The sequence below is a fragment of the Condylura cristata genome, unplaced genomic scaffold, assembly GCF_000260355.1.
Source record: "Condylura cristata isolate star-nosed mole 26May11 unplaced genomic scaffold, ConCri1.0 scaffold00023, whole genome shotgun sequence".
Taxonomy (NCBI): domain Eukaryota; kingdom Metazoa; phylum Chordata; class Mammalia; order Eulipotyphla; family Talpidae; genus Condylura; species Condylura cristata.
In genome coordinates, this window is record NW_004567124.1 from 26,062,848 (window position 1) to 26,089,737 (window position 26,890).

The following is a 26,890-nucleotide window of genomic DNA, read 5'->3' on the forward strand; positions in this document are numbered from 1 at the left end:
TGCGGGGATTACAATTGAGATGGAAAAAAAATGTACAAAATGATGTACAAATAAACTTTTGTAATAAAAAAAAAAAAGGCAGGGAGACAGAAAGATGGTTTCACTCATAGCAGGAGCATAAAGGACCGGGGTGGGGGGAATAATAATGAACAACTCTATACCAGAGACACTTTACAGGGGTGGAGTGGGGAATGGGATCAAAAATAGGAGGCGGGGGTAGTGCATAGGACTATGGTGATGGCACACAGGCGTTTTGATGATGGGAAGTCCATGGGGATTACAACTCGGACGGAAAAAGGCACAAAATGATATAAAAATAAACTATTATATATAAAAAAAGAAAGGCAGGAAAGGGTCCCTGGTCGAGCAGTGATTGAAATCTCAGCACTGTCAAGCTAGCACCAGCCACTGTGGCATGAATTCAATTCCTGGCCAGGAAGCTGACCTACATGGCTCAGCAGACCTCTCCTGTCTCACCCACTGCTCCTCATAGGAGTAGATTTCAGGAGGTCCACTTATTCTGCTTCCCACCCTTTCTCTGTTGAATCTTCTCACCTTCCTATTCCATGGGCCTCTGACCTACACCCCAGTTCTTATATGGATAAATACATAAAATAAATATTTTTTTTTACAAAGTTTATTTTTACATCATTTTGCACATTTTTTTTTCCATCTCGATTTAAAATAAATCTTTTTTTAAAAGTCAGAGAATTCTGACACAGGCTCCATCATGGATGAAAGTTGGAGACATGATACTAAGTGAAATAAGCCAGTCACAAAATGTCAGATGTTGTATGACTCTTCTAATATAAGAATCTTAGGGTAGTCGAATTCATAGAGACAAAAAGTAGAATGGTCATTGTTGGAGCCTAGAGAGTGGGAGTGGAATGAGGTGTTAGTATTTAATTGGTACAGAATTTCAATTGGGGAATATGAAAAAAATTCAGACACTGATGGTTGTACAATAATGTGGTTGTACTTAGTGTCACAGAACCATACACTTAACTGTGGTTAAAATGGTAGGCTTTGTTATATACATCGCCTGTTATATATATTTTACCACAATAAAGGCAACCAAACCAAACCTGAAACCAAACAAAAGATGTGTGACAAAGACCATAAGTGGCCCCCTAAAATTTTTTCTGTATATCCATTTATGGAAAAAGTTTGCCTACCCCTGCTAGAGTCAGGGACATAGCCAACTCAACATTTTTGTGTGTAGAACAATCTCTTCTGCAAGTGTTTTTTTTTTCTCTTATCACAGCAAACCTGTGAGGTTCAGAAGCAAGCTAAACACCACCATCCTAGGAACTTAGCAAGTCAGCAATTCCTGTTCATTCCTAAAGATAGACATTTTATTCCCCATCCAGACCTAGATGATACAGGCAGGAGAAGTTGCTGGGGTTTGTTTTAGGAAAACCTTGAGTTGAGGACCTGGGTTTGATATGAAGTACTCATGGGGAGAAGATCTCAACTTCATCCTCTGCTAGAATCTGAAGCAGTGAGCCGATTCTTTTCACAGCAGGCAGAGTGGGCCTTTATTGCAAATCAAATTCCTCATGTATAGTTGTCTTAGCATGAACCCCAGAGGCCTTCCCAGGTCTGTGAGGCCCCTTGCTACCTCTTCTGCACATTCCCTACCATTCTCCCCTGGCTCACTGTGCTCCAGCCACATCAGTATTCCTGTGATTGTTTTTAATGATAGCAAAATATACGTAAACATAAAATTTACCATTTAACCTGTTTTGAGTATACAACTCAGTGACTTTAAGTATTCACATATTAATACCATTAACTCCCCATTCCCTTCTTCCCTTACCTCCTAATAACTACTGGTCTGCTTTTTCCTCTGTGAACTTGATTATTCTGAGTACCTAATATAAGCAAATATACAAGTATATATGATGTGTGTGTGTGTTTGGTTTATTTCAGTTAACAAAGCTTTCAAGATTCATCCATGCTGTTACTTTTTAAATCTGAATAACATCCCATTGTGGATATACCACTTCTTTTTTTTTCAAATCTGTTACTTTAGATAGACATGTGGGTTTCCACCTTTTGGCTACTGTGAATAATGCTACTATGAACATAAGTATACAAATCCATTTGGGTCTCTGCTTTTCTCTTTTGGATGTATACCCAGAAGTGAAATTGCTGGTTCCTGTGGTTTCTAAGGTTAATGTTCTAAGGTGGGACCATTCTGCCTTCCAGGAACAGTTGTACCATTGAGCATCCCCACCAGCAGTGCAGAAGGGTTCCACATCCTCCCCAACAAATATTATTTTTTGTTTTCTGGGTAATAACGATCCTTAGGGGTATGACATAGGCCTCCAGTGGTATTTTCCCAAATTCACTGAACACACTCCCAACTTTATACTTGGCTAATCCTTCAGCTTAGAACATTCTTCTCCTGGCAGAAGAGTCATTCCCACACCTAAGTCAAGTTTCCATTCATATATCACTTCCTCAGAGAGGCTTTCTCTGACCACCTATTGAATTTATCCTGTCCCCTCATCTTTGCTCTGCTATAGACTTAAAAGTACTACATCTCGGCCCTCCCTGGTGGCACAGTGGGTTAAAGCACAGCACTGAGAATCTAAGGCCACTTCCGCATGAGTTTGATTCCCACCTGCCCCTGAGGTGACCACATGGTGTGGCAGACCTCTCCTGACCCGCCTGCTGCTCCCCTCAGCAGTGTACTTCGTCGATCTGCCTGTTCTGCTCCCCACTCTGTCTCTGGTGAAGCCTCTCACCGCCCCTGAGCCTCTGACCTGTACCCCAGTTCTGTATGCACAAATAAATCATAAAAAAAAAAGTACTACATCTCACTACTATGCATTTTGTTATCTTTGCATTTGCCTATCATAGATGGCTTTCCCATTAGAGTGTAAAAAAAATCCTAGCAGGAAAAGATTTTCTATGTTTTGCTTCTTTAGTTGTGTTTCTAGCACCTAGAACAATGCCTTCCCTGATAGATGCTCAAGAAATCTTTATTGAATGATTGAATGAATACACACTATTCTTTTGTGTTTTTTTTGAAGATATATTTATTTATCATACAGAAATGGGATACAAGCCAGAGGTGCAGGGGTGGTGAGAGGCTTCACCAGAGATAGAGTGGAGAACAGAACAGGCAAATCAACAAATTATACTGCTGAGGAGAGCCCGGGCCTGTCAGGAGAGGTCTGCCACGCCATGTGGATCACCTCTGGGGCAGGGGATAGAACTTGCACTGGGGCAGCTGTGGCCACCTTGCAGTGCTGAGTCCTAACCCATTGTGCCTCCAGGGAGGGCCCTTTTTCTTTTTTTCAAAGGTTTTATTTATGCATACAAGAACTGGGGTATAGGCCAGAGGTGCAGGGTGTGAAAGGACTCACCAGAGACAGAGTGGGGAGCAGAACAGGTGATCTACTGAAATACACTGTTAAGAGGAGCAGTGGGTGAGACAGGAGAGGTCTGCTGTGCTGTGTGGTTTTGGCTCCCTGGGCAGGGGTTGAACTCATATGGCAGTGGATGGCACTGGTGATAGCTTGACAGTGCTGAGACTTTAACCCTTGTGCCAACAGGGAGGTCCCACACTGTTTTCTTAAGCAGTATTACATGTGACAAATTGGAATTACTAGACTAAAAGTGATTGTGTTTGAAAGATTTTCAAAATTGCTCTCAGAAAGCTGGTACCAATTTAGACTCCCACTGGGTGGCTTGTAAGGGGCCCATTTGCTTGCATCTCTGCTCTCACCCTGGAAGCAGTGTGTACCCATTGCCTTGCTCAACTCAGACATCGACTTGACCTTTATTAAAACTTCACAGTGTTTCCCAGTTCTTTTTGGTTTCCTTTCCCATCTCCTTGTGTATTTAGAGAAGGCTAGACACATACCCCACAAACACTATTTGATTCCACATGTTTTTATTGTCTTTTGTGTGTCAGCTTCAGAACCTGATGCAAGGAACACAGATATGTGAAGTGGATCCTGCAGGGTTGCCTCCTGTTGTCTGTTCTGGCTTCTCAATCTCTTCTCAACACCTGTGACCCATCATGTTGATAATTCTCCTAGAAGCTGAGTTTTTCTAAGCAGATGATGGTGTCCTGGAGACTGTAACTTGGTACAGAAAAGAAGTTTTTATAATTAATCTTAACAAGCAAAGCGAAGAATTGTGGTTTGTTATATCTACTTTGTGTTGAGGACAGTAGTATTGAGAATATTTAGCAGGGCTGGTGGTATAATGTGCCTTTAAATCACCTTTGTGTTTATTAGCAGTTAACAAAGTGGACTTTGAATTTAGACTGCTTTTATATTTACCTAGTTCGTAGTACCTGTCTGTACCTTAACTTTCCTGTCTGCAAATTAGGAGTGATAATGTCATGTGAAACTCCTTGACAGAATTGTGTGAGGTGTGTTCTTGCTGCTGTCATTGTCCTTCGCCCGTCCTTAACACTGTAAGTGCTAAGTCAAATACACATCTCCCACACCTTCCACACTCACCCCTTCTCATCATTCCAGGTCTGACAGGCCAGTACTCATTCACCTCATGCTGCACCACTGTTTCTCACAGCTCTCAGGGTAGAAAGAGGACAAAGTTGAGGTTTACCAGAGTTCACTTCAAATCCACAAATGAATAGAATTTGTCACTACGTACAAGACAGTTTGGACATGGTGGGAGCTGTAGAACTAAATAAGGCATCACGTCTACTTTCTGAACAGCTCACACAATTTGGTAAAAAATGAATTCTGAGGCTCTCCCTGGTGGTACAGTGGGTTAAAGCACAACACTAAGAAGCTTAAGCCACTTCTGCATGAGTTCAATCCCCGCCTGCCTGGGAGGTGACCACAAGGCACGGCAGACCTCTCCTGGCCTGCCCGCTGCTCCCCTCAGCAATGTACTTTGTCAGTCAGCCTGTGCTGCTCCCCACTCTGTCTCTTCTGGCTCCTCCCACCCTCCGCATCTCTGACCTGTACCCCAGTTCTGTATGAATAAATAAATAAATCTTTTTAAAAAATGAATTCTGAGATAGAATGAAAGAGGTTCAATAAGCGGGTATAAAGAAGTGGTGTAGGAATAAAAAGAAAGGTATAATTCCTCTGTTGGCAGGATCAGGGGAGATCCTGAAGAGGTATTTTTGTGTAACACCTTGAGGGGAGAAAAGAATATATTGCAGGAGGGTTAGAAGAGATCTTTGTGGTCATTTACTCTATTTTATAGACAGGAGGATGGAGGTTTGAAGAAGTTATGGCGTTTGCCTGAAAGCACCCAGTTACTGAGCATCAGGCCCAGATTAGAGGCCCAGTTAAATATTCTTTTGCTGCTCACACTTAACTTTTTCCCTGTCTGCAGTGGCCTCACTTTTCATTTGAAACCTTTTGAAGGGTATGGAACTCATTGTATCTTAGCAGGTATTTCCTTGGTGAAGCCAGGTCCTTCAAAAAAGGTACTTTAATACAATCTTGGAAGACTCAAATTTTAAATCTGTTTACAATGAAAACTACCACAGAAACTGAGGGAAGCTAAATTTTATTATTGTTTCTTACTATTGCTTTAAGGAAAAGGCAACTTTACCTTAATGTTAGCAAATGCCTTTATTTAAACTACATAAATAGAACATGATACACTGGCATTGTTTCTTACAGATTTAAGAGGAATACGTTTTTGAGGACAGACAGGACTTGAAGAAATGGAATGCATTGGAAAGTAGAGATAGAAAGTAGTAGTAGAGATAAAAGCGCCTCGCCTGGCAAAGCCTGGGCCATTGCTTAGGATTTGTTGAGGATGTGGCAGAAGATGAATCTGAAAAATGTGTTTGGCCCTCTGAGCTCTGGGTTGGTAGTACTTGATTCTGTGGGAATCTGGGGACCATTTCTGGGATGCTTGATTCAACCCATTGTCTTGAATGGGAGGGATCCTTTTCCAGAGGCTTTGCTCTGGACCAGGCACCGAGGACTCAAGGTTAGACGCAGCCTGCTTTCATTTGACACAGTTGGTTTTTCACCACTGGATAGGATCAAGAGCTAGATTTCCAAGTCTTCTCAGTATCTCTGATGGTCAGCACTCCTGATTTGGTTGTCTGGCTGAAGTTCTGGAGTTTTGAAGTTACTTGGTTGCCTGTTAAGTCAAAAGGAATGATTCATTTGTGTTTATAAGCTGTAACCTATTCATTAGCATTCAAGATAATACCTCATATTTATATGACACCAAAGTGCTTTCACATAAATTATCTCATTTGATGTGATCTTCAAAACAAGCCTGTGAGGTAGGCTAGGACTGACTATTAACTCCAGTTTATAGATGAGGAGACGAAGACGAAAAGAGTTTAATTGATTTGCCCAGCATAAGGTGGCTAGTAAATGCAGAGTACCTGCCCAAACCTGAATTTTCTACTCCTCTTTCAGAGCTATTTCTATGACCACACATCAGGAGGAATTAGGGCAGCAAGAGATGGGTCAGTGGGCCTAAGAGAGCTTTGTGACTCCATCTGTGACACTGATGGAGATTTGACTGAGTAAAGCTACCTGACCTGGATGAACCCAGGAGGCGTTAAGCTGATCTGGACAGTTGAGGAAGCTTCCCTACGACCCAGCAATCCCACTCCTAGGTGTCTACCCAAAAGACACAAAAACACTGATTGAAAAAGATACCTGTACCCCCATGTTTATTGCTGCTTTATTTACAATTGGAAAAACATGGAAGCAGCCCAAATGCCCAAAAGTAGATGACTGGATTAAAAAGATGTGGTATATATACACAATGGAATATTACTCAGCAACCAAAAAAAAAGAAACACATGTCTTTTGCAGCAAGTTGGATGGAGCTGGAAAAGATCATGCTTAGTGAGATAAGCCAGAAAGAGAAAGAAAAATACTGGATGGTTTCGCTCATAGCAGGAATATAATGGACCAGGCGAGAAAATAATAAAAATAATTAACAGCCATATACCAGAGACATTTTGTGGGGGTGGAGTGGGGAATGGGATCAAAAACGGGGGTGGGGGGGAAGTGCATGGGACTATGGTGATGGCACACAGGTCACTCGGTGATGGGAAACCCATGGGGATTACAATTGAGATGGAAAAAAAAAAGGTACAAAATGATGTAAAAATAAACTGTTATATTATTAAAAAAAATTTTGTGTTAGAGCTAATGCGGTACAGTTTCCATTGCAGCTAAGACAATATTAAAAATATTCTCCATCTGCATAACTGCTTTTCCTATTTTTGCTGTTCCTTTTATTATTATTTCTATTAATAAATAGACTTATGTTACAAATATAAATTTTGTTTATAATGGAAACCTGTGTAGGGCCTCCCTGGTGGCACAGGAGGTTAAGTCTCAGCACTGTAAAGCTATAGGCGGCCACTGCCACCTGAGTGCGATCCCCAGCCGTGAAGTGACCCATATGGCACAGCAGACCTCTCCTGTCTTGCCTGCTTCTCCCTTCAGCAGTGTATTTCAGTCTTCTTGTTCTTCTTCCTACTGTCTCTCACCCCACACTCCTGGCCTAAATAAATAAATAAAATAAATCTTTTAAAAAATTTAAAAATAAAGGAAACCTGTGCATTTAAAGAAAAAATTAAATGAATGTGCTAGAATTACTGTGCCCCAGAGAGTTCTACACCCTGGAGAGGGCAAAGACCATGTAGAAAGATGTCTTTGCAGCCCAGACCCAGGTCTCTAGGGCTTAAGGGTGTCAGCAGGCAATGGGAAGCCGTGAGAGACAGTCAGACCCAGGGTATCGGACAGATATGAGGGGTGGGAATCTATAACTGCGAGATAAATGTGAGCAAGGGTTTTGGAGTCTGATACAGTTTAGGGTTAGGATAGGAGGGGGAGGCCTGTCCTGAGAGAAGGGGACAGGTGAAGAGGGGGAAGGCCAGGAATGGCTCCAGGTGAGTAGCTGGTTTGAGGAATTGGGCTGAGTGAGAAGGAGAACCACAGCTGGAGTGCTAGGCGGGCTAAAGGAAGGGAAGGACTCAGAGGTGAGAGCCCAATGAGGGGGAGTGTGACTTTAGGGATGGGCTGAGGACCCAGATCCGGAGGGGGCATAGCAGCCAACATTTGGGGAGAAACAGATCAACCCTGTGAAGGTTCTTGTTGGTTCAGGCTACATAGGGTGCTACCCTGAGTCTGGACCATAGGCCAAAGTTAACAGCCTGAGAGAGATATCAGTGTAAAGTCTGGGTGCCCTGAGAATTTCTGGTACCACCAGCAAGCCCACATTTGGGGACTATTGTGCAGAAGGCATTGATATGGGTGTGGCTGGTACCTGCTTGAGCTGGCCTTGGGAGCGGTCCAGGCCTTTAGGGATTTCTCTATAGAGCTGTTGTGGTGTGGGCCCAGACTATAAGAAAAGGAAGTAACCCACCTTTCAAGCAGGGGGAATTTCAGGACTCTGTGGTCTACTTCCTGTCTGTAACTGCAGGCAGTCACACAACTTTTGGTGTCCAACTGGTGCATAGATGGGGAGATGTCTGCCTCCCCCAGGCTTGGGAGAAATTACTTTGCTGGGCTGTGATTACTGATCCCCTTCCTGGAACTGGGCCTGGTAATGGACTTCTAGATGATTCACCAAGATGGTTTGTTCATTCAGCACCTGTTGACATAGAGTGCCTTCCCGACGTGTCCTCCATATCTGAGTCTGACCTATGAGTTTGGCCTTTGATAACTGGGCCTAATTACTTGTACCACTTACTTCCTGGCTCCAAGTTTTATTATAAGAAAGGACAGCAGCCTTTTAAAAAATAATGATCTCTTCTTTGTAGGGCACCTTTCTTTTAAGTTAATGATGGCTATTTTGTATTTATTGGGCCCCTTAGTGCCTTGTTTTCTTGGGTGAGTCAGAAGTTCATTCCCTTAAGAGGTAAAACTGGAGGTAGGTAGTCTGTCAGAGACCCTGCTGTGAGCCTGGCACAAAGCCCAGTGGAACTGGCAGGAGACACAGCTCCCAGCCCCCGCCCCTGCTGGGTTGTAGCAAGTGGCAGAACCAGTTCCAGAGCTTCAGGGAAGGGTCTGTGTGGCTGTTAATTCATGAGTCATTCTTCTCGCCGCCCCCCCCACCATGTGTGTGCTAGTATTTAGTTTCCACTGTGGTTGCCTTGACAGACTGTTAGGGTGATTTCTTTCCTTTTCCAGACTTGTTTTCTCAAGGGGAGGTTTAGCAGATAGAAGGGGAAATTGTGAAATCGTAGTAAGGTCTCTGAAGGTCAGGAGAGCACCCACTTCTTAGTACTCCTCAAGGGAACTGCAATCACTGATGTTAATCTCCAGTTGACATAGGCTATCCCATTGTGCTTTGGTTGGAAACAAGTCAATATTTGCCTCTTTTGTTCAATAGTTATTTGTCATGTGCCTACTAAGTGCTAGGTGCTATTCATTGTGCTGCTCCATGAAGTGCACTCCCATATGTTAAGGGACTCTCGTCCTTCCTTATACCTGTGGACTCTCCTTTGAGGAACAGTTATAACCAGCTTATCTGTTTTCCAGACCATACCAGAAAAGGTACAGTGTAGTAGAGGCTGTCGAGAGAAGAGACAGCAGAACTATAAAACGAGTAGAATTTAGGATCACCACCACCACCTAGGCACCTGAGGCACAGGCAAAGCCTCACTTTTTGCCCTCAATATACCTGCCTGTATTATACTTATCAGTAGTTTATGTTCTGGATGATGAACCAAGACACATTAAATTCAAATGGTAACCTAGGATGGAGAAGGGCACTGGGTAGGCAGCAGCTTTTTAGGAAGATTTCAGAAGAAGAAAGACCACACTTCTGAAGACTGGAGTTTCAAGCCCTCATAAAGTTCATAGTCATATGAGATCTTGCTCTGGGACTGTGTCTTGGAGACAACTTGATCCTCTAAAAAACCATAGTCTGAACAGAGGTCACTGGGTGGTAAGACCCTCAAGCTCTTACCTAATTGTCTGTGAAGTATCAGGAAATGTGGGCCTCCCTGATGGCTCAAGTGTTAAAAGTCTCAACAATAACAAGCTGTTGTCAGTGCCAGCCAGTGACACACAGGTTTGATACCTGTCCATGGAGGTGACCCACATGGTGCAGCAGACCTCTCCTGTTTCGCCCCCTGCTCCCCTCAGCACTGTATTTCAGTTTATCTGCCTATTCTGCTCCCCACTCTGTCTCTGGTGACTCCTTTCACTGTCCCCTATCCCCACTGAACCCCCCCCCAGCAGCCTACATCCTAGTTCTTGTATGGATAAATAAATAAAAATAAATATCAAGAAAATAAATATCAGGAAATGAAATGCATGTTTCTGGGGACTTAGGGGAACCTGTAGGTAAAGGAGGAGAGCTGCAAGTGTTAAGAGAATCCCTTCTCCTTTGGCAATTTCCTGAGGTTGCTTCCATCTTGCCCATGTACTCCCAGCCGCTGTAGACTCTGTGTCATAGAGCACAGCGACCCCTGGTACCTGGGATTAGACAGTTCTGTCCCTTGTTTACCTATAGGACCCCTCTATTTCTTCTTCTAAAAGTCCTTCTTCCTTCCCAACTTCATCATCGTTAAGAAATATATGGTGTCATCTTTTTACCACAAATCCAACTTCTTGAGCTACTAATGAGGTAGGATTATTTCATAATAAACAATATTGACACCAGAAGCTTTTACAAAAGCTTGCTTTAAGAGAGTTGTGTTTACATGCTGAGAAGTTCTTTAGGCTGCAGTCATTCCAGGAAGGCTGGGCAAAGCTGGGAATCCAGTTTGTAACACAAAACACCAAACTCCAGTCCAACTAGTCCCAAGGTCAGAACTGACCTTCCAGGCCAAAACCCAGGAATGAGCCCGCCCAGGGCAGGCTCAGCAGCTAATGATAACTAGTTCATCAGGATAGACACACTTGGCTAGGTTTCTGTTCATGACCACTCTGGAAGGTCTCAGGTTGCCTCTGCCCTCTCTTCTTTGAGTATTTCAGAGCCCCCACGGGCACATCAGGATTGAATTTTAGACTGCTTGCCAAAAGACTTGAAGCCAATCCTGTCTACCTCAAGAATTCAAACTGTGCTGACCTGGGCCCAGTGTGGACCTGCACCCATCCCTAGAGTTCCTGTCAGAATGGACTCATGCTGGGCTGGTGTCACAGGTCACCTCAATCCCAGGAGCAGATAAGTGAGAGATTTGGGATTTTTAAGTTTTTTTATTTTTAACTTTTTGTTAGGTATTCCACAGCAGTCCTAACCTAACTTTGTAATTAAAGAACCTAAGGTCACAAGAGATTCAGTAACTTGTCCAAGATCATGCTGCTAGTGTGCAGAAGATTCAGCATTTGACAATACATCTGTTTGACTTCAGAAACTTCCTTCTTTCAGGGAACTCTGCTGCCTCCTGGCTTAGAATAGCAGAAAAAAGTTTAACATTCCATATTTTTATTTAAATATAGTTAATTGGATAAAATTTTAATTTCAGGTGTACAGTTGAATGATTGATATGTATATACTGTGAAATGATCACTTCAATAGACCTATTAAACGTCATTACATACAGTTATCAACTTTTTTTTCTTGTGATGAGAACTTTTAAGATCTATTCTCTAATAACTTTCAAATATACAGTCTTATTATATCCTCCAGCACTTGGTTGTTATTTTATAACTGGAATTTTGTACTTTTTGACCCCCTTTGCCCGATTTGCGTAGCCAGCCTCATCCTCTCCCACCCCTGCCTGCCCTGCCTCTGGCAACCTTCAGTTTGTCCTCTATATCTCTAAGTTGAAATTTTTTGAGATTTTGTGTATAAGATTATAAAGTACTTATCTTCTTCTGACTTATCACTTAGCCTAATGCCCTTAAGATACATCCACATTACCACAAACGTCAATATGTCCTTTTTTGTAGCTAAATGTGATGATATTCTTTATCCTTTCATTCATTGATGAGCACATATGTTGCTTCCATATCTTGGCTATTATAAATCATACTGCAGTGAACATAAGAGTGCATATATCTTTTTGAGTTAGTGCTTTCATTTCCTTTAGATAAATACCCAGACATGGAGTTGCTGGGTCATATGATAAATCTATTTTCAAGTTTTTGAGGAAACGCCATATTGGCTATACCGATTTACCGATACATCAGCAGCAGTGCACTAGGATTCCCTTTTCTCCACTTCCTGCCCAACAGGTATTATTTCTTGTCTTTTTGGGTTTTGTCATCCTTACAAGTATGAAGTGATATATCACTGTGGTTTTGATTTGCATTTTCCTGGTTAGGTACTCCACGTGTGTTAGCAGTCCTAAATGTAGGGAATATTTCCCTAAAATTGTAATTAAAGGACCTTTAGTATTTAGCACCTTTTTATGTTCCTGTTGGCCAACTCTGCCTTCTTTGGGAAAATGTCTATTTAGATTTGCCCATTTGTAAATTGCAGTGGGTGGATCTTTTTTTTTTTTTTTTGTATGAGTTCTTTGTCTATTTTAGGTATTAACCCATTATTACATTTATGATTTGCAAATATTTTCTTCTAGTCTGTAAATTACCTTTTCAATTTGTTGATGGTTTTCCTTTGCTGTGTTTTAATTTGATATAGTGCCACTTGTTTATTTTTCCTTTAGTTGACTTTGTTTTTGTGTCAGATACAAAAAATCATTACCAGACAATGTCAAAGAGCTTACCTTCTGTGTTTTCTTCTAGGTTTCAGGTCTTATATTAAAATCTTTATTGTTTTCTAAGGATTTATTTACTTATGCATACCAAAACTGGGGTACAGGCCAGAGGTGCAGGGCAGGTAGAGGGGTGGTGGTGCAAGGATTCACCACAGAGTGGGGAGCAGAACAGGCAGCTGCCGTGTACACTGCTGAGGGGAGCAGCGGGCAGGTCAGGAGAGGTCTGCTGCACCGGGTGAATTAGCTACCTGGCTGGGGACTGAACTCATGTTGCAGTGGCTGGCAATAACTTAATACACTATGTTTAACCTCTGTGCCACCAGGGAGGCCCTGGAATTATTTTCTTAGTTTACTTTTCTGATAGTTTGTTATCAGTGTGAAAAACACAACTGATTTTTATATGTTGATTTTGTATCCTGCAAATGTACTGAACTTGTTTGTTCTAAGTTTTTTGATGGAGTCTTCAAGGCTTTCTACATATCATCTGAAAATAGTTTTAACTTTTTCCTTTCCAAATTATATGCCTTTTATTTCTTTTTCTTAACTATTACTCTTGATAGAATTTCTAACACTGTTGTGAATGTGGCAAAATTGGGCATCTTTGCCTTATTCCTGATCTAATGGAAACTTTTAACTCTCATTGTTAAGAATAATGTTAGCTGACTTGACATACATGGCCTTTATTATATTGAGGTACATTTCTCTATAGCTATTTTGTTGAGCTTTATTATATTGAGGTACATTTCTCTATAGCTTATTTTTATCATGAGAGGATGTTAAACTTTTGTTAAGTGCTTTTTTTTTTTTTTAACAAAAAAGCTTAATATGATTCCTGTCATCTTAGGTTTATAAGACTTGTTCTGTGACCTAACGTATGATCTGTCCTGGAGAATATTTTAACTGCAAGCAGCTAGAAAAAGATGAACTAAAAGATCTGGTTTTTTTTTCCCCTTCTTTTGAAGATTTATTTATTTGTGCATACAGAACTGGGTAGAGGCCAGAGGTGCAGGGGCGGCGAGAGAATTCACCAGAGACAGAGTAGGGAGCAGAACAGGCAGATCAATGAAGTACACTGCTGAGGGGAGCAGTGGGCGGGTCAAGGAGAGTTTTGCCACGCCATGTGGTCACCTCCGGGGCAGGGATCAAACTCAGGCTGAAGTGGCTTTAGCTTCTTAGTGCTGTGCTTTAACCTGCTGCATCACCAGGGAGGGCCCTGTCTATTATTTTTAACTTAGAAAAATATAAATATTTTTATAGTAAACCCCTTTATTGTATGCACACTGTGTGTATGTGTACACAGTGGTTTCTTCCCTTATTTTTTTGCCCATCCTTAAAGTAACAGTCCTATCATTTTCTGTTATTGTAAGGTCTTTCAGGTTTTTTTTTTTTTTTGATTGATTGATTTTTATGTACAAGAACCTGGGGTACAGGCCAGAAGTCTGGAGGGTGAGAGGATTCACCAGAGACAGAGTAGGAGCAGAACAGGCAGATTAACTGAAATACACTGCTGAGGAAGCAGAAGGCAGGTTAAGAGAGTCTGCTGTGCCATGTGGGTCAGCTCCCTGGCAGTGATGTAGATAGCTTCAATGGTACTGAGACTTAACCCCTACTTCCATGAGAGAGGCTCCTAAAGGTTTGCTTTAAAATAAAAAAGAAACAAATCCTGGGCACAATGGAGACAAAACAAAGAGAGAAAAGATGAATGACCAGGGCATAATAGCAAAGATGACAGTTTAGCTGTAACCCTACATATAAAACGATCTTTCCCCTTCCCTTATTATACATTTTTTAAATAGTGAAAACAAAAGTAAATTTTTTCCTAATTTCTTTATATATATATATATTCATATTTATTTATTTTTTACATCATTCTTCATTTTGTGCATTTTTTTCATCTCAGTTTTAATCCCTGTGGAATGTTAATTTTTGATGGTGAAAACTTCAACTGGGGTGCCGAGGAGAGCAAATAGGCCAGGTGAGAGTAGGTGCATAACTGGGAAGGTGGGTACGTCTGTACCCTCCTTCTAGAGGCCTGTTCCTGGCTGGAGTGGCACCTGCCCAGCCAAGGGTACCAGAGGGGCCTGCTTGTCCTGGCTGGTGAAGGTGTGAGGCTGACCAAGGCCGGCAGGTGGCAGCACACCCCAGAGGTCCTGGATTTGGTAGCTGCGGCTCTCCCTGGACTTGGAGCTGTGTAGTCAGGCATCTGCCCAGAGCCCTTGGCTGGCAGTGCTGGCTGCTTGCCTCTAAAGGTCTGTATTTAGCATACATGTGGACCAGAGTATTTATTGGTTTCCTCTGAGAAACCAGGACAACCTGTTGGCTTAGCTGTTCATGTAGGTTCTAGGTCCTGGAGCTCCTCCTTTCAGGAGGTTTGAGCAGGAGGATAGAAGGCCGGGCCTCAGGTGCCAGAAGGCAATTCTGGGGTTTTGTGCTCCATCTTCCCTTAAAACAAACGTGTGGGAAGTAAAAGTGCCTTCATAGCTATTTTTGTTTATGTTTACGAATAAGGAAAAATACTTTTTTCTCTTTGATACAGAGAAGTTCAAAGATAAAAACTTAAAATGGACCATCACAGCCACACTGAAGATAACCCCTGTTGACAACAAAAAATGATAATAAAATATTAAGACTTGTTTAAGCTTTGAAAATTTGAACTACAGGAAGGTCTAACATGAAAAGTAAATGTTTTCTTCCATCTACCTTCAGTCTCTCTTTAAAGGAATCCACTGTTAAATTTCTTGGTTGCTTTGAGGGAGAAAAAAAGAAAACAAAGACTCTACATGCATATCTCTAATTTATATTTTGCTTATTTGTTTTAAACAAAAACTGATCATATAACTGTCCTCAGACTTGCTTTTTTCACAGACGAAGCTTTGAAGGCCTTCCTAGTGAGCATATACAGCCCTCTATCTTGTGTAATTTTTTTTTAAGATTTATTTATTTATGCATAGAAGAGCTGAGGTACAGGCCAGAGGCATGGGGGTGATGGGTGGTGGTGAGGGGATTCACCAGACACAGAGTGGAGAGCCCAGCAGGCAGGTCCACTGAGATACACTGCTGAGGGGAGCAGCGGGCGGGTCAGGAGAGGTCTGCTGCACCATGTGGGTCAGCCCCCTGACCAGAATCAAATGATAGCTTCATAGTGCTGGGCTCTAACCCCGTGTACCACCAGGAAGGGCCCCTTGCATACTTTTATCAAATGGGCCTTCCTGTTAATGGAGATTTTGGTTGGTTACAGTTGGTGGGGTGGCAAACATAAACAATGTTGCAATGGGCTTCCTTGTATATTTATTTTGGCATACTTCTACTAGTCCTGATTCCTAAGGGTGGATAAAAGGGGAAAGTACATTTTAAATTAGATGGCTAATTTTCCTCTCCGAAGGTTGCCCCAGTTTACATGCCCACCAAGAGTAGTATATGACAGGGTCTATTTTTAGGCCACTGAAGAGAACCTTTCAGGAGTCTTTTGAAGTGGTTGGGCCCCTGGCTGGGACAGAAGCCAACACCCTCCTAGGCCATTAGCCCCACTGCAACTCTCCTTGGTTTTTTGTGAGGTGCTGTCTCATTGTAGGAGCACTCCTGGATTTCCCTTATCACTTGACGTCTAGCGAGGTTTTACTTTCTACTCAAGGTGAAAGAATGAATTATCTGTGTCTTCTGACTCTTCTAGGTGAAGAAGGCATACAGACAAAAGGCCCTCTCCTGTCACCCGGACAAAAACCCAGATAATCCCAGAGCAGGTGAGACTCTAGGCCTTTGAAGAAGGAAACCCACTCACCGGACACAGGTGCCTGATAACAGCCCCCCACTGTGAGAGCTGTGAGGGCTGATGTGAGCAGCCTGGCCCCGCACCAGCCCAGAGTAGCACCTCGAATGTCAGGGGCAGCTGATGTGCTTACTTTCCTTGCTGCCCCATCATCTGCTGATGTTGGCTCTTCTGCTAACCTGTGGCTTCTTTGAAGCATTTTTAAAGGGAGCATGCCATCACCAAGCCTAACTTTACATTCGTCTTCTTTTTCTTTTGATCCTTATGTTTAGCTGAACTCTTCCACCAGCTTTCTCAGGCCTTGGAGGTACTGACTGACGCTGCAGCCAGGGTAAGCATATTCTCCTCTGTCTGAACTGTCCCTCAAGGTTAGAGACCTCCATTGTCTGTCCTTGGCCAAGTGGCCCAATCCCACTGACCCAGACTGGAGGCTGGTCACTAGGCTGCCTGGCGATGGCTTTGAAACAAGCAGTGGGGCTAGGAGATGACGCACCCTGTGCCTGTTCTCTGCTGACTGCTTCTGGTGTCCCTTCCTCTCAACAGGCTGCATATGACAAGGTCAGAAAAGCCAAGAAGCAGGCAGCAGAGAGGACCCAGAAACTTGATGAAAAAAGGAAGAAAGTGAAACTTGGTAGGTGACATCTTGGTGCTTGGTGACCTGAGGTTTCCCTGGAGCATTTTCATGGAGTTTTCTTAATGAAGTTCTAGCAACTCAAAGCCCATGGCCCCAGCTCTAGGCAGAATTCTGTTACCAGGGGACGGATCCTAAGGACACTCTTAGGAATAATAGCAATGACTAGATTTACTATTACTTAAGCATTGTGACAAATATTTTATTGCCTACTTTTATCAGTACAGCTACCTAAGGAGGTAGGTATTACTAAATCTATTTTTAATAGACAAAGAAGCACCAGAAGGATAAGAACTTACTGGAACTGGGATTTCAATCCATGCTGTATGTGTTAAGTCAATTTTCATGTTCACTGCACCATCCTGGGTCTCTCTTTTTTTTTTTTTTTTAAAGATTTATTTATTTATGCATACAAACTGAGGTACAGGCCAGAGGTGCGGGGGATGAAAGAATTCTCCAGAGACAGAGTGGGGAGCAGAAAAGGCAGATAAATGGAATACTCTGCTGAGGGGAGCATGGGTGGGTCAGGAGAGGTCTGCTGCGCCATGTAGGTCACGTCCCTGCCTAGGGAGTGAACTCATGCTGTAGTCGCTGCAGAGAGCTTCATAATACGGTGCTTTAAACCATTGTGCCACCAAGCAGGGTCCCATTCTTTCTTTTTTTAAGCAGCTTTTCTGAGATATATTTTTTGTGTTATAATCTCCACCCACTTCAAGTATACAATTCAATGATATTATTAAATTTACCAAATGGGGGCCTCCCTGGTGGTGCAGGGGGTTAAGTCTCAGCACTGTGAAACTACCTGCAGCCACTGAAGCACAAGTTCGCTTCCTGGCCAGGGAGCTGACCCACTTGGCACAGCAGACCTCTCCTGACCTGCCCATGCTCCCCTCAGCAGTGTATGTTAGTAGATCTGTCTGTTTTGCTCCCCACTCTCACTGGTGAATCCTCTCACTCCCTAACCCCCATAGTACTGGCTTACCTTCCAGCTTTTGTATGCATATATGAATCTTTTTAAACAAAAATTACCAAATGGGGCAATTGTGACTACAAATCAATTTCAGAACATTTTTTATCACCCAGTTAGATTAGTTTAAAGCACTTTTGATTTTTATTCCCTTCTGTTTTGATATACGTATTTTTAATACATGAACATATCATCATAGTACATGCACTTATCAAAAAAATACGTCAGGAGAGATTCTGGGAAGGTTAAGTACCCAGAAAGGAAAGAAAGATTCCCAGGCCTGAGAGCCCAGCTCGTCACAGTAGCTAGCCTGGTGTGGGGCAAAGCAGGTTTCCCTTGAAAGGGATTTGGGTGATAACCTCGCAACTGCCTCTGTAACCAGGTCCTCAGTCGGGGTAAATGTGAGCTGAAGGGGAGGTGAAGGAGACAGTAGAAACGTGAGCTCAGTTGTGGGAAGAAAATCAAAGCCAAAGCCAGGTTGCCAGTCAGGCTGTGGTATCCAACTACAGGAACAGAGGCCAGCAGCTCCACCCACTGGCATCCCTGACACATGGCCTGGGCTGGTGACAAATGTGCCCACCCACACCCTGTTCACTGATCAGAGAGGACCAGATTGGTCAGCATGAGTAGTTTTAATTCTTCCAGACCCCTGGCCCTCAGTTGGAGTCCATACTTGCGTGCAATTAATTTCTCAGTGAAAATAACTTGTGACCATATGGCAGTGTTACTGTGTGCTTTCACCCTGTGAGACTTTGGGGCAGCAGCCAGAACTGAAGTGGGCTGAGGCCATGTAGAAACTGCTTAGACCAGCCATTCAACCCTTGTGCCTAGACCTGGAGGCGCGGGAGCGGCAGGCCCAGGCCCATGGCAGTGAGGAGGAAGAGGAGAGTCGGAGCACCAGGACACTAGAGCAAGAGGTGAGCATCCCGGCATGCTGAGTTGAGGCCATCTGCTAGAGGAGGAAATGGAGGAGGGTCTATCTAGATGGCTGTCATGACTGGGGAGGGCATGCCCTGTCCACCTCCTTCTGTGGGGTCTGGGTAATGTGTCCCACCCACAGGTTGCTGAGCCCTAGATTACAGGTGGAACCTCCCAGGGACTTTTACAAAGTGAGCCACCCTGAAATTGGATCTGCACAGAATTGTCACCTCCCCAACCCCTGCTCTGCAGATTGAACGCCTGAGAGAAGAGGGTTCCCGGCAACTGCAGGAACAGCAGAGGCTGATTCAGGAGCAGATACGCCAAGAACGGGAACAGAGGCTGAGAGGTGAGATCCACCCCCAGCCCTGCCCGCCTGCATGCCTCCTGTTCTGAGGCAGCTCTGTGTTGCCCACATTGGTCACATTTGCATCTTGGTGGAGGTTTCTACCTGTCACAACTCTGGGCTACATGTCACTTCTTCCTACCAGTTCTCTGGAGCCTCTTTGCTTTTCACACTGTCTGAGGGCTCTTGGCCCCATTTGTCTTAGCCCCAGTCAGAGTTGGCTCTCTTTTGGAGCATACTGTGTGGTGCTTGTCACTACCTACGGCCCCAGAGGGTGTTCATGGTTCTGTGCTGGCAGTGTGACTGTGGCCTTTAGCGGCACTCGGCACAGCACCCAGGTGGAGGCAGCTCCTCAGGACAGAGTGGGATTGCTTCTACTTCCCCACCAGGCTCCCTAGCAGGACAGGCCAGATATGGCCCTTGGTCAGGAGTGACCTTTTATAGGTCCTGCTGGCCTTGGGCTTTGTCTCTTTGGGAGAGCCTCCTTTATACTCTACTTTGCTGATTTCCCCAAATTTTCTAGGAAAGACAGAAAATCCTGAAGGCAAAGGAACCCCCAAGCTAAAGGTGAGCCTTGCAGGATCCATGGGCCACCTACTAGCACCATCAGCAAGAGCAGATGCTTCTGGTGGCTCAAGGAGTCTCGGCGGGGATGCTGGATCTCTGGGGAACCAGCACCACTGCCTACATCCTTCTGTTCTCCTGCTGCCTGGGATCAGGATGGCCTCTCCAAGCCTGCCATGAAAGGCTGCTCTTAACCCTGGCGGTTGCAGGGCAGCACTCCCAGAAGCCCTCAACAAGAGCAGCTTATAGGACTGGAAGCATGGCTGTGGGTGAGCGGGCTGCCCTGCCTGTCCTTTCAGGGGGAAAACATTTTAGGGGGTGCTTGCTAGGTTACAGGTGCCTTGAAGATTGGGAGGTTTGGATTGCGAAACTCAGGTGTGGGGTCTGAAACAGTTCAGACAGAGGTTGGTGTTCAATGATGCTCCCTACTGTCTCCTCAGCTAAAGTGGAAGTGCAAGAAGGAGGATGAGTCAAAAGGTGGCTACTCCAGAGATGTCCTTCTGCGACTTTTTCAAAAGGTCTGCACACCAACTTCCCTCCTTCCCATCACTTCAGACCTTGCCTCAGTCCAAACCTCAGACCTCTGTGCCTAAGACTCTCTTAACTTCTCCATCTGCTTGTTGATCCAGATCTCCCAGACCACAGGGCAGCCTAGGGATTCCTCCCCATGCTGTGGCCCTTCTCACACTGGTGTGGCCATTTGCCCCTCCAGCCTCAGTCGCCTGCCATCCTTAGAAGCGAAGGGTATGACTGTGTGTGTTGGGAGAGAGGCGGTGGGCCCCGGCCCCAAAGCTCCTTCCCTCACGACCTCAGTCTTGAGCAGCTGTGAGGCTTCTGCCAGTCTGAGTCCCCAGTCCCTTACCCAACTCTTCATTGCTGTCCTTAGGATTCCTGGGGGGAAATCCTATCTTTTGCATCTTTGGCCCCCGTCTTTGGGCAACTAGTAACAAGAAGTTACTTCTCAGCTACAAATGTCCCAGCAGGCCTCAGGACAGCCCACGCTTCTCCTCAGGGATCTGGGTTGTGCTGAAGACTGAGCCATGCTTACTCTTGTCCCCACAGTATGGAGAGGTGCTCAACCTGGTGTTTTCTAGTAAGAAGGCAGGCACCGCTGTGGTGGAGTTTGCTACTGTCAAGGCTGCGGTGAGTGTTGCAGGAGGCTTGGGGGCAGGGACCCAATTCAGTGGGCCCTCTGAGCACAGGTGTGCAAACTTCCAGGGAACCCAGGCCGGCTCAGAGGAAGGTTCTCCAGAGCCCAATTCCCCTCAGCCTGCTGGCTGCCTAGCTTCGTGCCCTCCCTCTCCTCCATGACAGCCAGCACACCTCCAGGTTGGGGCCTGCACTGTCTCCCTGGCCTTCATCTCCCCTCATCATAACCACCGCCCCTGTCCCCATACACCCTATGCAGAGGATCAGAGCTTCAGCGCACCACCAGGTGAAGGTTGCTGAGGTTGCTATGTTCTCTTGGAGTCTGTGGCACTGCTCTGCCTCTTTCTGTGGGGATTGAGAGAAACAATTTATGGCCAGTTGGAGGGATGGGCCAGGATTGGATGCTGCATTTGGCAGGAGCTTGCTGTTCAGAATGAAGTAGGCCTGGTCGACAACCCTTTGAAGATTTCCTGGTTGGAGGGACAGCCCCAGCGCACAGTGGGCCCCAGCCACGCAGGCCTGTCACAGGTAAGGACCTCGGCCTCACCAGCTGGGCCTGCTCAGGCTTTGTGGGCCTTTTCCCATTTGGGCTGTTCTCAGCACTCTTTTCTTATAAACCCCTGCAGTGGAGAGTACAGTAAGACTGGCAGGGCCCCCACCAGGGCAGGGTCGTGACTGCTGACCCCCTTTTTCTATCTGCCATAGCTCCCGCCTTACAAAGACTTCTTAGACCTTATATTTTTTCCATGTTCCTATCTCCTATTGGAGTTCTCATGATCCTTCAGGGATTTTCCAGGCTGCAGGTTGCTCCTTGTAGTGTGAAGCATTAGGCGTTTAGATGACCGGTGGGGAAGGACAAATGATGAAGACAGCTGCCTCCTTCCTCAAGTCCAGATTTCCCCCTGTGTCTGTGGCTGGCCCAGAAGGGACCTGATGCCATGAGGAGCCATTATCTCCTCCTTAGAAGTAACACTGCTCCCCTGCTGAGCCTAAGGGCAGCCAGGCCTGACTTGTGGTGAAACACAAGTCTGGCTTGGTCCTCCCAGCTCCATGAAGACTTTCTGTTTAGCAGTCCCGTCTCTTTAGTGTGTGCATGATCATCACACCTGTCCCCCCTGTGGTGGGACAGAGAACTTGGGGCCAAGCGTTCTCCCTTCTCTGAAATGGCCTGTCTGGGAGCTTCACGCTGATGAATTCACTGCCCCTTGTGGGTCAAAAGGGTTGTGCTCTCATTGCTTTGGTCATGCCCCCTCACCTCTGTGCCTCTCATCTGCCCATGATACCCAGAAATTCTGGGATTGTACCCCAGGCCTTGGACAGAGGAGAAAAAGGAAGTGGTCTGAGCCCAGTTTGGAACCCTTATGTAGGGACCTCAACCTTCCACCATCAAGTCCCAGGTTTTTACAGCCAGAAAACACTCTGTAGGCTATGTTACAGAGAACTTTATTCATTATGTCCTGCATCTAGAGGGGAGGTGGGAGGCACATCGGCACAAGGGGAGGGAAATGGGAGGCCACAAGTTTGCTGTGGAGGCAGTGTGCATGGAGCTTCTCTCTTCCCTGCCGCCACACTTGGAAAAGCCCACATCAGAAGCCCATGGCCTGGCCGACTTGGGCTCCTGTGTCAAGACTTCTGGCCAGGTCACGGGGCAGGGCGGTAGCACATCTTGTGGCCTCGGCACAGTGGCTCAGCCCTGGTTCCCAGCCCCCACCGTCAGAGGGTTCAGGCAAGGCAGAGTTCCCAGTCCTGGTGGAGGTTGCTGGGGACCTGCTCTGCTTCTTCATGGAGTTTCATGTCCACTCGCTCTGCCAGTGCTCTCTTGTTCTAAGGAGGGCAGAGATAAGGTAAATCTGCCAGTTTTGCTGCAGGTCTCCCATCACTAATAAGTTTGGGAATTCCCTATATTTGTAAGCTTGTTTATGCCTTTGGTTGGCATTCCTGAGGGCACCTTCCTTGAGCACTGCAAGCACCCCAGAAAGTTTGTGTAGGCTCATGCCTCCTTTTCCCTGAGTTAGACTCCTACTCCAGCAGCCCCTTCCTCCCCTCCCAGGTGTGTCCCCTGCCCCACCCATGCCACCATGCTCCAGGCTGTGATGTAGGCCCATGCTGTCCAATGGACCTTTCTCCAGTATGTTAACATTCATTCTGCACAGTCCATTGTGGTAGCTGATAGTCATGAGTGGCTGCTAAGCATTTTAAATGCAACTCTTGCAACTGAGGAACTGAATTTTAACTGTACTTAAGTTTAAATCAGTCACATTTAACTCATGACTATTATATTAGACAAGGTCAAAACTTGTCCTTCTCCCCTCAGGTCTCCCTGCCTTCCTCTTCTGCCTGAATGAAACCACTTTTGCCTGGACCTACCCGTAACCTCTCCCTGCTGATGGCAGCTTCAAAGAGGCTGGTGCTGGGCACTGTCTGTTCTGCCCGCTCTATGTGTTGTCTACTCTCTGCCACACCTGTGCTTTGCCCTCCCCTCTGCTGGCCTCAGTGGTTGCAGGTGCCTCCCTTTTCCAGCCTAGCCAGCTGCCTTCAGGGCTCCTGCCAGCAGGTGTCCCTATCATGACATCCCCAGCTTGCTTGTGTGGTCCCTCCAAACAGGGGCAACTTGGAGAACAGTTCAGGACGCTGGGTTTCTGTCCCTATCTTTTTCTTAGTCCATGACTGTATCCTGCTTCCCTAGGTACCTGGGCTTCTGACTCTTCCAGTCTCCCCACCTCTGCCCATCCTCACCCCATTCAGAAGCTGGGCTCACTGGGAAATTGCTCCCTCAGTATCTGTAGAACCTCCTCAAGAAGTGAAATTCCCAGGTCCACTTTGAAGGAGAAGAAGGGATCACTGAGGTCTGGAGCAGGTGTCTTCTGGAAGCAGGGAGTGTCCGAAAGGTCCTCCTCAGAGTACTGGTTGAGGGCACCAGCCAGGGAGAAGGCAGAGGGCAGGGTAACCGTGTAGGCAGCGGTGTAGGTGGATGATGGCTCTAGGATATTGGGGCAACTGGAGCTTTCCCGGTAGAGGCGTGGAGGCTTGGGGGGGGCCAACAGGGTGGCCCGGGGCTGCTCATCCCCCCACAGTGGCAGGCGCCGGCCATCAGGCCTCCCTCGAAGCTCCCTGATGACCTCTCGGTTGCTGTACTCCTCGTGGTCGCCACCAGCTGTGCTGGCCTGACTGAGCACACTGCCCTGTCGCCGGAGTCTCCGAGGCCGCCCCAGGCTCAGTCGCTTGAAAAAGGAGGCATTTCGGAAGGAACCTTTCCGCCAGGTCTCCATGGGACCCAGGGGAGCCCACAGACCAACCTGGTGCCTCAGAATCCGGTTCAGGAGCAGATGGTGACCATTGGTCCCTCCTGGACAGTGAGTGGCAGGAATCAGGGAGACATCCCAGTGGGCTAGAAGCACCCGCCTCCAGCTTTCTGCTCAGCACAGACCTTAAGCCAGCATTGTGTATGGTGAGATGAGATCCCAGGATTAAGTGATTTTGATCCAGAGAGCAGAGCTGAAAGTTTCCCAGAGGGACAGGAGTGCCCTGGTTACTTGATAGGCTGGAGGAAAAATCCCCGAGAGGAGAAGCAGCACTTACTGGAGCCCCTGTGAGGCTGATGCTTGGGCTGAGCCTGGGGTGCGGTGATGTCCGAGATGGGTCTCCTCGCCCTCTGCTGCTTCCCCAGCGCTGGCTTCTCAGCAGCCGGAGCTCACCCTCTGTGCCTGGCCTCCGCGCTCAGGCTGGCTCGGCAAAGCTCACGCCCAGCCTCTCTGCCCGCGGCTCCCTGACTGATTAGTGGCTTGACTGTTTGTGCCAGTGTGTGGCGTGGAGTTTGTGTTGTTGTTTTCAGCTGACTCAGTCAGGTGGGAAGCCGGGTTTCATGCTGAGGTAATTGCAGCATCCGCATGGGGGATCGGCCGCTGTGGCCAACACCCCAGGCCACTGAGGAGCTTAAGATTCCTCTAGGGACTCATCTGGGGGCAGTCCTGCTTTGTGTGTCACCAGGCCGCTTCCTTTCTCACCACAGCCCAGCCCACTGACCTGACCGCCCTGGGCCCTGGCAGGCAGAGGCTCCCAACTCCTGAATGTCTGAGAGGGAGGAGACTATGGAGGGTAGGAGTTAATTGAAAGGCAGGCGTGTGGAACAATTGTTGGGGAAGGAAGAGAGACATGTCGCTGGTGTGGGTGACTCAGTCCTGGGGCCTGGTGACAGGCCCTTATTAGCAGAGCTGGCAGGTGTGGGGGAAGGAGACAGGGTGTGTTAGCGGGAGCTGCCCCGTGCCCATAAAGGGCTGACTCCTCCCAAGGTCCAGCCCGGGGCATGCCAGGGGTGACTCAGGTCTCTTGGCCAAGCACTGTAGCTGGGGGAGGGAGAATTGCCCTCCCCTTGGCCTGACACCCAGTCTTTTGGCTCAATTTCCTTCCTTGATGCACTGCAGGAAAGAGCAGTTGAGGACCAGTCCTGCTGCCTCCTACCCTGCTGTGCCCCAGTCCTTCCTTACAACTGTGGGCCGCCTTGGGGTCCCTGCTCTGTATGTAGCCACAGGGGGCTGGCTTGAGTTGTACTCTGAGCCAGGCTTAGGTAGATGGGTTTGGGAGGGCAACTCACCTGGGAACTTCAGTAGCCTGGAGAGAGCAGGGGAGGGCTGGGAGGGGGTAGGGCTTTGGCAGGAGCAGGGCAGGGGTCCAGGTGACTAACCTGACTGTCCACCCCTTACTCCCATCCGTTGGCTGAGGCCTGGTATTTTAATCTGAGCCACTCCCACTTTTTTCTTGGATCCAAACTTTCCTCTGGCTTATTCTACCAGTGCACCAACTTGGCACCCACAGAACAGGGGTGAGCGGTCTCTCTATGCAGCCCTCCTGGTCTGGCTAAGTCTGTGCCAATTCAGGTGGGTTTCATACAGCTTCAGCTGCACCAAGGGAGGGAGGAAGTGATTGCATTCCCACTGAGACCTTATCAGGCTATGGGGTTGGCAGTTCAGGCTCCACTGTAGGCTGCATCTCCACCCACAGCCTCAGCCATTGAGGTGCTTATTATTCTTTCGATTAGTACAATATGGTAGTCTTTAATTCCCTGCACTGTGCTGGCGTAATCATAAAATAAAGCCTCAAGCTGTGGTCTCCGTGTATTTGTAGGAGGCAAAGCGCCTCTTGCTTATTTCTCCTTCCAGGGTGGAGCTGAGTAAGGCTGTATCTAGGGAGGGTCCCCCTCTCCCAGGTCCTTGGCTGGAGGGACCCCTCAGGAAAGGCAGGCAGGTGGGAGGGGATGTGCTCTTGCCCATCTGGAATAGCAGAGTGGATTTTTGCACTTCTAACAATTTCCCTTCATTTGAAGGAAACAGGTTGAGAAGCAGGTTTGGGGTAGAGGAAAGGAATATCAAAAAAGGACTGAGAGGAAATGAAGGGAGATGAGGGCCTGGCAAGAGCAAGAGGAAGTGATTCACATGGAAAAGATGAACCAGAGCTGATATAGATGTAAAAGGTCTGAGAAAAGGGAAGTGGGGGGTGAGGTTGAGACATGCTGAAGTGGGAGCCTGCTGAGATGTGGGCCTGGTGGGGACATAGTACCCAGTGCTACTTCCTTTGAAGGGACGTGGGTGAATTGGGATTGCAGGATGTTCCTGGCATCCTCCCTTCTTGATTCTTGACTGTAGCTCTGCCGAAGGCTGTCCTCTGAGACCCATGTAGGGCTGTGTCCTGCTGCCCTGACCCCGTCCTGTCCCCCACTCTGTCCCCAGGACTCATTGGTGTCAGAGAGGGACTACGAGAGCCTCGTCATGATGCGCATGCGCCAGGCAGCTGAGCGGCAACAGCTGATCGCCCAGATGCAGAAGGAGGACAAAGCGGGGCAGCCCACATAACCTCACACCTGGAGCCCTTTTCTCCAATGGCACCAATAAACTTTTTCTTTTGGAGTCCACCTCTATTGCATACAGAGATGTAGGGTGCCGGCTTGCACAAGC

At 46.5% G+C, this 26,890-nt stretch overlaps 2 protein-coding genes across 2 annotated transcripts in view; one reads left to right on the forward strand and one right to left on the reverse strand.

The window, feature by feature from the left end:
• Nucleotides 1-26,839, forward strand: part of DNAJC17 (DnaJ (Hsp40) homolog, subfamily C, member 17) — a 32,478-nt gene extending 5,639 nt beyond the window's left edge. The window contains exons 2-11 of the mRNA XM_004687912.2: nucleotides 16,272-16,341; nucleotides 16,640-16,698; nucleotides 16,911-16,998; nucleotides 18,797-18,882; nucleotides 19,136-19,232; nucleotides 19,753-19,796; nucleotides 20,234-20,311; nucleotides 20,856-20,936; nucleotides 21,360-21,470; nucleotides 26,666-26,839. Of these exons, the coding sequence (XP_004687969.1) occupies nucleotides 16,272-16,341; nucleotides 16,640-16,698; nucleotides 16,911-16,998; nucleotides 18,797-18,882; nucleotides 19,136-19,232; nucleotides 19,753-19,796; nucleotides 20,234-20,311; nucleotides 20,856-20,936; nucleotides 21,360-21,470; nucleotides 26,666-26,788 (837 nt within the window). The 3' untranslated portion in view covers nucleotides 26,789-26,839. The remainder of the gene's footprint in view (nucleotides 1-16,271; nucleotides 16,342-16,639; nucleotides 16,699-16,910; nucleotides 16,999-18,796; nucleotides 18,883-19,135; nucleotides 19,233-19,752; nucleotides 19,797-20,233; nucleotides 20,312-20,855; nucleotides 20,937-21,359; nucleotides 21,471-26,665) is intronic.
• On the reverse strand, nucleotides 23,560-24,765 carry LOC101625872 (chromosome unknown open reading frame, human C15orf62). Its single transcript, XM_012728625.1, has one exon. It carries the CDS (start codon nucleotides 24,209-24,211, stop codon nucleotides 23,684-23,686), a length of 528 nt encoding a protein of 175 aa, XP_012584079.1. The 5' UTR covers nucleotides 24,212-24,765; the 3' UTR covers nucleotides 23,560-23,683.
• Nucleotides 26,840-26,890: the final 51 nt, after the last annotated feature.

Bases quoted from the DNA above. Each gene is read 5' to 3' on its own strand.
- LOC101625872 (XM_012728625.1), bottom strand. From the start codon at position 24,211: ATGGAGACCTGGCGGAAAGGTTCCTTCCGAAATGCCTCCTTTTTCAAG.